Genomic DNA, 12,102 nt, shown 5'->3' on the forward strand with positions numbered 1-12,102 from the left:
GGAAAACTGAAGAAAAATAGATTGTAGCTAGACTTTCTTCTATTAACTAATCTAAGAGAAATGAAGTAATTTAATTTCAGTTACTGCATGAAGTGGGTTGGCTTCAATATACAAATATAACTCACTTAACTTTGCAGCTACAAAAAACATTCTTAGGGCCAGATCCTGTATTCTCTTTCCTAGTGAACACTTTACCCACGGAATATTAATGAGAGTGCTTGTGGAGTAAGGTAAGCAAGGCTGGCAGAGTCTGAGCTTTTATTTACTCTGTGTTATCTCTGTCCAAATGTTCAAAGCAAGATGGGTGGTGGCTGATTCACTAGTTAAATTCAAAACAGCATGTGTGTACAAAAGGCTGCCAAGTTTCTCATGTATATAGCTATTTGTGAGAAGCTATGCGCAGACAAAAAACAATCAATCAGTTTCTTAATTTCATTTTATATCTTTATTCCCATTGTAAGTATTAACAATCATCCAAAAGACCATTTAACTTTGGTTTGGATACACAATAGCATTAATCACAGTCCAGTTTCTTTTCTTTTTCTTTCTTTTATTTTTTTAAAGCAGTTCTACTATTTCATGATCTGTTTTAGTAGTTCTGCTGGTGGTGTATTTGCTTCCTGTAAAATAGATGTTTCAGTGTTTGTAGATTATTTAAAAGATTGTTAAAAACAACAACAAAAAATCCATAATATTATGAATAACAGTATATTAATCTCATTATATTTTATTTAAGGTTAGTATTAAATAAGTTTGATGACTTGAAACTTACTTTTTTGCTGTGCTTTTTTTTTTCTCTTTTCAAAATAAGCTCATAAACAACCATGATATCATTTTTCTTTACAGCAGTTCATTGTAGTAACAGTTTAAATTGGATTTAAATCCTTTTAAGACAATGAGTTAAGTAAAACACAACAAAGTAAAAGGTTCTGTTTAAGCAAATGACAAGCTACACACAATCCAGTGCTAAGACTGTATCACAATGTATACATTAGAGTGGATGGAAAACATAAAGGATTTTATAAATTCACTTGTTTATTATTATGCAGGGAAAATACATCACAGATTGTACTTTAGTCTTCAAGGAAATAATAAAAAAATAGAGTCAAGGAAATATCTTTCATTGTGTCTTTTGGAAGCCTGTGAGATGAATTTCTTCATCAAATTTATTAATGTAAAAGTGAATTCAGAAAACTTATTTTTTGAAAGCTGTCCTGTCAAATTATGAATACCAATAATAAATCCTTTGTTTCTTCATTTATTTGACTACTCTGCATATGAACAGACATAAATATACATATATGAATAAAATATGCCCGTTGTATAGCCATACACAGCTAATATGAATGCTTATGTTGTACAATGCCAGCAAAGGACAAATTATTAATCAAATTAGAGAGGAGAGAGAAACAAAGAAGGAAGCAGATGATGCATGAGACCTTTGTTAGTTGTGTTGGGATGATTTCTGTATGGAAGAAAATGTGTGCTTTGGATCCAGAACAGTTAGCTAACAACATGTGTAATGAAGGAAGTCTGGGATCAACGTCAGCTTCTGAAAGGGATTTAAAATGGACGTATACACAGACAGTGTCTCAGCAGAAGTTATTAAGCCGTTCTCAGGCATTTTTTTAAGGAGCAGGGGGAAGGAGAAGGGGACAGAGGATGGAATCCAACCTTAACACCCTCACAAAGCTTTCTCTGTGTACCACAGGGAGCGGAATCTTGGGGGAGCAGTGGAAGGGAGATGGGGAACTCCTTCAGCCAGCACTGGCATTGTCACCCTCTGTTGTTGAACCACAACAGTCAGAGCTTTTCTCCCTCTGCCTGTTTGAAGAGCTGAGCTGCAGGAAAGAACTTCCCACACCCATTGGATAATGGAGAGACAAATTTCTGAGTCAAAATCAGAAGCCTTATTCGAGATGGGTTTTGAAAGGTTTATCTAGCGTGGAGAAGGATCCATCCTGAATGCCAAGACTGACATTCTGCACTTTACTTGACCTGCCTATTTCATTGTACTGGCTAAGACCAGGCTAAATTTTCCTGGCTAAATTACTTTCTACATCTGGGATCTATAAGGATTTTGTGAATTCTCTACAAGTCCCTCATGCCCAGATATGAGTGACTGTCCTCAGGAAAGCACAGCAGTAGTCAAGTAGCTGATACTTTTGATTTCAGAGGGAAACTTGAGGAACTCAGCACAGACAGAAGGGGAGGCTCACTGAACACCTGGTGGGGTTGATTCATTAAGACCCTGTTCCAGTCACTGCAGGTATGGAAGACATTAACCCAGGTCCTCCACAAGCTGAAGGAATGCTGTAATTCCTCCTGAGTCTGATGCATAGAGAGGGACAGGTGCTTTCAGGGACTGTCCTTTTCTCACACTGCTCTCAGTGGTTGTGATGCCTGGAGATAGTTAACGTAGCAGCCATTCACCATTTTACCCTTCTGTCCCAACTTTCCACACTTGAATATCAATGTAGCCTACATTTGAACCCATGACACTCAGTTCTCTTCACGACAATTTAATACATACATGTTGTAAACAGCAAGAGATTAAAATTATAATCTTGTAGATGAACTAACAGATTCCTCCTGTTTCTCCATTACCTACAAACTGAGTTGAATAACGTTTTTTCAGTCTTATCCCGTTTCTTTGTAGCATGGATATGCACATGCATGCACATGCATATGCACATATAGAGTTTGTGTAATACAGTACTCAGCAAAGCAATTGGAGCTACTTCTGAATGATCGCACATGGGTACTGGAAGTAGTATTAGCACTAAGGAGTGCTACAGCCAGAGCATTCCTTATCTGTAAAACTGGGCTATAGCACTTTGATGTCCCCATGCACATCCTTTGTTTTGTTACCCTTCACTCCATGGAGGACAGGGACCTGACCAAACACTGCTTGCAATGTGCATTTCCACTGACATCAGTAAGGCTATACCGTATAATAAACTCCACACTCATTAATATGTATAGCAGCAATATTAAAATAATTTCATATAAAGAACAAGAGCTGTGTTTTAGGATTAATTCATTTAATGCAGTCCTAGAGTACAACATACATGCATGCGTTAAAGACAATTCTGCGTGAAGACTGAACATTTTGGTGTCCTCTGTGCACCTATTTAAATGATCAGTACTTCACAAAAAAAGTGTATTTCAGAATGATTTGTGCACTTTATACGTAATATCAGACTTGTATTTAAAGTATCAAAAATATGTTGTTAAAAGATCTTAATAGTAAACGTCATAAATCCAGAGTTTTCATCAAAGGGTAAAATGATTCAAGACCTTTGGTGAATGCATGATGAAAAAGAAACATTTCCAAAAGCTACAAATGATTTATGGTCTTATGCTACCAACAGCTGTCCAATCAGCTCAGGATTTCTGTCCTTTATTAATGCCATGGTCAGAGCCGCAGCAGAATTTACTGTCTCCTGAAGTGGGAAATGATCCTGCAAAAAAAAAAATAAAAAAGGAGCAGGGAAAGCAACACATTAACAAAACTGGGAAAAGTAAATATTTAACATCAATTTTCAAGTATACAAAATTACCATATGATTGTTGAAAAAAAAAATCTAAACATTTATTTGCACTTATTAGGAGAAAAACTTAAAAAACTTATTTTTCTAAAGAAACAGAGTTTTGTAGCAATATCAGTTTTCCAGTCTCCACAACAACCTAAAAAGTTAAGTTATTTTTAAAAAGGCAATGTATTGTAGTTGCTGGAATTAATGCGATCTACCCAGAGATAAGCAAAATGGAAGCTTGATTCTATCCTTTCCTTCCTAACTGATTTTTAAAATCTAAAAGGTAGTCAAAATTTTGGGTTTTAAAACATTGAAGATGAATGCAGGATTGAATTAAGTAGCATACTGAAAGACCGATATCTTCAGTACGTACTGAATCCCATCTCTATCCTACAAGCTACTTAAGCTCACAAACTCAAAGGTGTTTAAGCACTGAGACTTCAGGAGGTTAGGCTGAACTTTGTGTCACATAACTTTAAGTGTCCTGGTTTTGATAGGCGACTATAGAGACCAACACAGGTAGAAACTTTGATAACATGCTTCTAACTGAGCACTCCAGCTCCCGTTTGAAAAAGCCCTTTGTCAAATTGCCAAGTTTTCTTAATTACGTTGACTACAAAAGGTTGGCCTCTTGCAACCAGCATCCTTTTCATTTGCTCACTGGGAAAATATCAATAGGTGCAGTCAGGTGCAGACGCATCCCTGGAGAGAGAAATAGGAGGGAGCAATTTGTGTGAAGCAACAGAGAAAAAGAAAGGTCTATGAAACTCTTGGGAGAATCTGGAAGTTTCAAATACAGAAAGTGAACCACAAAGAGAAAGCAAGGGCTGTTATTCATATCCATAGTAGATAAGATTGGAAGCAATAGGCTTAAGGGACTTAAACTGCCAAATAAATTAGTCAGGAAAGTAATACAAAGGAACAGGTTACTGAACAAATTAAGAACTTCATCATTAGGGTCTTGTAAAACACCCTGGATACATGTAGAGCAGGTACAGTTTTCTGACTAGGGTGGAAGATGGAACGGTTTGATTCCAAATCTTTTCACCACTAATTTTCTAAGATGCTATATCAAGGAAGTACTTGTAGATGACATGTTTAAGAAACTTGGATTAATGGAGAAAGGGGAAATGGCTTCAATAACTTATACAAAAACATAATGTTAATGACTGTTTTTTAATTTTTAAATTAACTCCATCCTAGCCGAAACCAGGACATTAAGGAATAAGGCCAGAGGGACCTACCTATTCATCTAGTACAAAGGGGAGCTGCAGGCTTAGAAGCTGGGGTTGAAGGAAAAACTCATAGAGGAAAGATATCTCTGGAACACTCCACATTTTGTCGAATCATATATTATCACCTTCTTATTAACTATGTACTTTGCGTAAAAGACAGTAAACATGCCAGGAAGGTAAATAGGTAGAATGAGAAATAGTTTATACCTGATTCTTTTATCATTGCTAGAAAAATGATATTTGCATTTGACTAGATTTTTATCTTAAAAATCATCAAATAAGTAAGCCGGTCCAATTTGTAAAATTCCCTTATAAAAGATTACACTCCTCACAATTTTGTTTAACATACAGTAAAATTATTTACTACTGGTCTAAAATAGTGTCTGCTGTGTACTGAGCGATGCTCTCCATCAAGCTATGCAATGCAGGGGAACTCAGTTCAGCAAGGAGTGCAGAAGTGTACTCAGAGGTCCTGCCTGCCCAGGATCTTTTGTCACGGACTGAAGGTGCAAAGAGGAACTCCAAACCCACTACTCAAATTTGGTAGGGGTTTCACATCCTCATTTCCCATGGCTATAAATCACTGTATAATGTACAAGGAGAGTGGAAGTCATGTGCACACACCCATTCAGACAGCAAACACTGCAATCACTGTCAAGATCTTGCAGCACATTTCTTGATCTCCAGCAGCGCCAGCCTCTTTGCACCCCTCATCACTTTTTGTTCAGTTTGTCTTGAGAAGCACTTCACAACTACAGACACTAGGAATTCCAAATGGGCTTCCAGCCATATCTGAAGTTGGCTGGAGGTGTGTATTTTTTTTCCCATTTAACAAAAAAGAAAAAAATGCACCTGGCCAGGAATGCTCTTAATGTTTCTCCCAATAAATCTTTCCACATCCTCTGTTGGTTACTGGATTCAGTACACATTCCTTTGCAGTAATAAATTATTTAAGTTTTTGAACATAAAAGGAAGCAAGAGAAAGAAATTTAGCTTTCACAGGAGAGATTGAAAGTGACACCATAAGATTCCTGTAAACTGAAAAAAGCTTTTTATAAACCTAAGCCTAAAACTAAGGCTTTAGCGCTAATTTTCATGTTCTGAAGGAAAGACGTAAAAAAATATGAATAATATTAGCAACCCAGGCAATGTGGCACAGTAATGTGTACAGAAACATGCGTGAAGAAGAAATGTACATAAACCTAAGTGATTTTTTTTTTTTTTAAGGAACTGGCAGAAATAAAAATCCATTTGCAGCCCCATTACCCCATTTTTAATACTTTGATTATAACTACTATTATTATCGCTACTTAGAAAACTTACTAATTCTTGTCTTTGTTAGAATCAGTCTATACCATGGCAGGAACAATGAACTATCATACAGGATTGGTCCCTGTACAGGATTTGTCCCTGGAAGTCTGTCTTTAGAAATAGCCAGAGCTAAATCCTTTAAGCAAATATACTTTATCCTATTTAAGATAACAAATATAACAGGAAGTATATTCTTAACATTTTGCAATTATGTGGTTACATTTTATAACGAAGAATGTACTGCAGCTCTCAAAAGTGCAAGCGTTTGTGATAGGGGTCACTCCTTTTAGATCTGCGCTGTCACCCCTTCCCGGCAACACTGTCCCAGCCCGACCCCAGGGTCACCCGCGCGCTGAGCAGGGTTCGGCCCCTGGGCCTCCCGGCCCCAGGTCTCGGTGTGGAAGAGAAATAGGTCACGCAAAGGTTAAGCATGTGCTGACTTGAACTTGCTTTATTCCCACAGTCACAGCGTTACTGGAAAGAGGTAGTAAATAGCACACAGAGGTGGACTCTTCCAGGAATTCCTAAATCATTGTATATCCTGTATCCTTCTGAGAATCAAAACATGCTCTCATCCTAGGAACCACTACTGTAGCTTCTATTTGTCACGGCCCGTGCATTGCTATTTATCTTTTGACGAGTATTTCTAGTGCTTACTATCACCAATAAGCAAACAGAAAAAGAAATATTTGCAACTGAAGGAGAAGGCTTTGTTCAAAGTATAGGGAAAATGTTGACTGATGCAATGGTTAAGTTGTATCTTCAGTATTCTTTCCCCTTTTCTGAATCCTGCTAAGAAATTGTTTAATTTTTAGGCCATTACTGAGCATTTAAGCAGATATTTTCAATATACACAATAATGCTCCACTTTTTCCTATGTAGGCAATTTAGAAGTGTTTATGAAGAATATAAAAAGAGTTCAGATGACAGAATTAGACAACAACCCAGGAAAGAAAATGAATCTTGTGGATCTTTATTAATTTATGGTTAAACAAATAAGTGAACAAGTCTCCTGGCTATACCCTTAAAACACCCATGTTTCTGACACTGCAATGTTATTTCTGGCAACAGTGCTGGTTACAGCTGATAGTGCCTACAGGGAGGCTTCAATAAGGATGCCAGGACAAATTTAATCTAACACACCTAACTCCATTGCACATACAGGCCTCCAAACTTCTTTTATATTCAATGGCATAGTACTAAATCTTTCAAAAACCTCATTATTAGTTGCAGGAAGTCAAATAATCAAGCAGAACCAGGTCTTCACATGTCTAATTGTCTGACATGTTCGGATATATTGTAACCATGATAAAAAGCAGGATGTCAGAAAAGAACGAGCAATACAAATCCTCATGTAGCCCACAAGAGCGCTCCCACATCATTGCCCACCCACTGCTCAGCTCGGCGAATTCCAAGAAGAGAACATACTTCAGTGCACTAGTCAGTGAATGCATATCCGTGCATGCACTGGATGGATCAAACACGAATAGTTCTTTCACTCATCAACGAAATCTTTAAAAAAAGACCGTGACCTTTAAATCAGACTCAGAGGCAGCAACAATTTTAATGGCTTTAATGACTGAGGTTCCACATGATCAACTGATGTGCTATGATCCCCCCTAAACCATTGTGATATTCACTCTCTATTCATTTCATCCAGTTGACTTAAATGAGTCTCTTGTAAGAAAGAAAAACCAAAACCCCCTAACATTTCTTGGCCATTAATAAAGAGAATTTTTTTTATTGTTTGAACAGATGATTAACTACATTTATAAGCTAAAAACAAAACTTTTACCACTTTATATTTATGTACTTTGGAAAAGAAAGTACTCAGAAACACTGCCAACCTTATAAACCATAAATCCACATAACAGCACTTTGATTCCAAAATAAAATATCCACTTTGTCTGTTATTAAATAGTAAAAATATTCCAACATAACCATATTGTATGATGGTTATAACTCATATTCAGAATTTATTTGATGTAGAGTTACTGACTGTAGGGGTTTTCTGGTCTGCAGAGTAAGACTGGAAATGCATACAGGGACAGAGTTAAAATTGTGTTTGGAACATGCAATGTGATATTTTACAAATGTGCATTTATTTAAGAAACTGTGAGGGTATCTGAATATTTATTGACATTCCCCTAACGATTCATTTCTTTGCTTCAGTCTGTTTAGGATATTTTTTTCCAGCTGGAACTTCAGATACTTGCATTTCAATTTACATATGTACTAGTTCAATCTAAATATAGCCGGAAAAACACATACTCCCCTTTGTAGCTCAAAAAAGACCTCTGTAGGTATTACCACTGCCTTTTACTGCATCACTCCAAAAGCATAAGACAGCCATGTTCCGTTATTTGCATTCTGTTTTGCTGTAATATTGTTTGACTTGCCTGTTAATACAGTTTTTACACATGAATAGGACTGCGATGCTAGCCCTGATCACATGGCAGAGAGAAAACCTGAAAACGTGATATAAAGACAGGGCTAAACCTAGGGAACATCCATACAGCTGCATTTGTACCAGGAAAGGCAAGAGGCCAGGGCATGTGCTGGCGCACTGGCGTGCCCTCACCCTTGCTGCTCTATTGTACACTAGGTCCCTGGCATAGTTTTGGCTCCTGCCAGCTAACATGTTCCCAGACAATGGCTGGGCATGGTTCAGGGGACAGCACAGGCCAGGGACTGCTCCCAGGAGACAGTCTGAATGAGGCCACCCTCTTTTGGGAAAAAGAGAACTTAGCCATATGGACATGAGACATGCTGTGTCTTTTAGCCTTAGGATGCGAGAACCATCCCTGGCCTGTTTTACTTGCCATTATAGATGTAGCCTGAGCATCACTGTGAAGTGACAGTTGTGCCTTTCTCTCTCTACTCAAACACATCAAAAATACATAGACCTACAAATATACCCCCCAGAACATGGCGCAGAAACCACATAGCTACCACAAAAACACAGTCAGTTAAAACAAATAAAAAAATTACTGTTCTATGGAAACCTTTCCCTTTAAACCACTTCAGCATGACAAAGTGAAAGAGATGGAGATGAACCACAGTGCAAGATGGCACTCGTGCTGTATCTCAGATTCCTGCCATCCCATGGAAAAAGCTGGGAACCAGCAGGAGGATGGCTTGATGAAGCATGCCCACTTCTCTCTTTTGCAGGGTGAGCCTGTGTGTACACCAGGCATGCCACAGGGCATGAGTGGAAGAGAAAATGGCTGCAAGAGTCTGTGTTCTGGCAAGCACATTGCAAAACACTGCATTGGCAGGACAAGAGGAGCTGCTATTAATTCAAAACTCCACCGGATGCTGCAAGTTATGCTAAGGCTAAACCAGGTGTGTCCAAAACTCACCTCATGCCACAGGCTGACTGCGTTTTACATGCCGACAAACCGAGTAGAGAATCTCTCCTCAAAAACCTCAACATTTGAAAATTTCTTCTTCTTTTTTTTTATCTAAAATATGATCTGGGAAGATTAATGGTCTTTAACTATTAGAAATCAACAATATAAAATTGTTTGGTGCTTATTCAAACTTTACCATAGATTCATGAAGGAGCATTTTTTTCCACTCAAGATATGTAGTGGCATGCATCTACATATTAAAGCAACTTCCATTTGTGTAACGCTACAAATTAATCTCCTTTCTTCTTAGAATGTTTCCACATGAGATTTTTAATCCATGTGCCAAAGGATCTATTGATAAGTCATATCTCATACATAATATCAATGCAACAATTTACCTCAATAAGAAGACAGCTATGCAGATCATTCTAAAAGATAAGAAAGATATTTCTCTGAATATTTTTAGTTTTCCTTTCAAGTAATACATAAATAAGGTAGCATTTGAGTTCAGATAGGTAGCTGCATTCAGTATCACTGCAGCAGGTTCACAACTCAACCTTTGTATACACAGCCTTGCTTCCTTTCTGAACTAAGAAAATGCAATCAGTTCATCAGTGGATAGAAACAAAAATAATTTAGAGATTTAGATGCTCTGGATGCAAATGGAAAATGAAGAAGAGATGTGAGTGGCACTGGAAGAACCACATCATCACTGTGTTAATGGAGCCTAGTTAATTATGCACCTATTAGTATAAACTCTGATATATCTGGGTTAGTTCCTGCAATTAAACAGCTGTACATCCATACTACAGTCTACCCAAACCCAGGTAAGTTGTGAATAAATATGTGAGACTGTACTGCATCTCCCACACCCTCCTGCACTATTCATCAATCATGACTCTTATCATAGAATCATAGAATCATTAAGGTTGGAAAAGACCTCCAGGATCATCTGGTCCAACCATCTCCCTACCACTGATATCACCCACTAAACCATGTCCCTAAGCATCATGCCCAACCTTTCCTTAAACAGCCCCAGGGATGGTGACTCCCTGGGGATTCCCTGGGCAACCCGTTCCAATGCCTGACTACTCTTTCTGAGAAGAAATGTCTCCTAATTTCCAACCTAAACCTCCCCTGGCGCAACTTGAGGCCATTCCCTCTAGTCCTGTCGCTAGTTATCTGTGAAAAGAGGCTGACCCCCAGCTCCCCACACCTTCCTTTCAGGTGCCTGTAGAGAGCAATAAGGTCTCCCCTGAGCCTCCTCTTCCCCAGACTAAACACCCCCAGTTCCCTCAGCTGCTCCTCACAGGACTTGTGTTCCAGGCCCTTCACCAGCTTTGTAGTCCTTCTCTGGACATGCTCCAGGGCCTCGATGTCCTTCTTGTAGTGAGGGGCCCAAAGCTGAACACAGTACTTGAGGTGCAGCCTCACCAGAGCTGAGTACAGGGGGACGATCACCTCCCTGGTCCTGCTGGTTGCACTATTCCTGACACAAGCCAGGACGATGTTGGCCTTGTTGGCCACCCGGGCACACTGCTGGCTCATGTTCAGGTGAGCATTAGCCAACACCCCCAGATCCTTTTCCTCTGCGCAGCTTTCCAGCCACTCTGCCCCAAGCCTGTAGTGTTGCACGGGGTTGTTGTGGTCAAAGTGCAGGATCCTTATATTTTATCACAAGAAAATGGAAAGCCATCAACGCATAAAATGACAGTATAGATACACTGATGATAGACAAGTATTTTACATTTCCTGGAGTCTGTAAAGATTATGTCCCCAATGCCATTGCATATATTTTTTCACCTAAAATTCAGATTTAAAACTGAAGGTAAATGTCATTCTTTTGTTTAAAACAAAGAAACAAACAAAAACCACAACACAAACACACAAAACAAAACAAATAGGATTCATTACTTTCTCTAGTATGAATAGAATGGACAGTATTCTCCTAAATTGGCAGTTTTGAAACAGCTCAAGTTTTTATGTTCTGCAAAATGTAGGTTACCAGGGTTCAGTTCCCCTCTTTGTGTGAGGTGATTAATAGTCCGCTGCCCCATGACCCACATTTTGGGGATCGAGATTAAATTCCTGTCGAGAGAGACCCACTCTACAGGGGCAGAATGTATCACAAGAGAGCAATGACAAGATTCCAGCCTAGAGGCCACTCCAGGTGCCTGGGGAGCAAGTCAGAGCTGCCTTCTAACCTTTGGTCTAAAACCTGGATTTTTTTTATTCTTTTGATGTAAAAGAAATGGACAGTCTTTGGAGCAGACAGAGCCAATGCCTCTGTAATTTGCAGACCTAGGCATTGTATTTCCTTGTTCTTGTCCTCTCCAAGGGCTTTTTTGTTTTTTCTTCCTGTAAGAAAAATTGTTAGCATGATCATACTAAATAATCAATAAAAAAATCTTGGCCAAAAAAAAACCTCTGAAAAAGTTGTCGTAAAGAGCACTTTCTGAATATTCAGTCATCGCAGCTTATGTAAAATTTTTAATTTAGCGCTTACCACCATCTGATCTAAGCTCTTGGCAATGGTGAGTATGCCAGCAGTGACAGCACAAGCATCTGTCAACCACTTTCCCCCTAAGTTGTTCAAGAAAGCTACCTAATGCTTGAGCTAGCAGCCAATTCTGCCACCTGCATGTGACTGGTCTAGAAATAAGC

General features: G+C 38.7%; 1 protein-coding gene across 2 annotated transcripts in view; it reads right to left on the reverse strand.

Moving 5' to 3' along the window:
* Positions 1-416: 416 nt before the first annotated feature.
* Positions 417-12,102, reverse strand: part of CRPPA (CDP-L-ribitol pyrophosphorylase A) — a 126,968-nt gene continuing 115,282 nt past the window's right edge. For both annotated transcript variants that reach the window (XM_080582640.1, XM_080582639.1), the window contains one exon: positions 417-3,464. Coding sequence is in view for 1 of the 2 variants with exons in the window: in XM_080582639.1 (XP_080438765.1) it covers positions 3,360-3,464 (105 nt within the window). In the remaining variant the exon portion in view is untranslated. The remainder of the gene's footprint in view (positions 3,465-12,102) is intronic.

Source organism: Anser brachyrhynchus (assembly GCF_964034855.1).
Source record: "Anser brachyrhynchus genome assembly, chromosome: 2".
Classification (NCBI taxonomy): Eukaryota; Metazoa; Chordata; class Aves; order Anseriformes; family Anatidae; genus Anser; species Anser brachyrhynchus.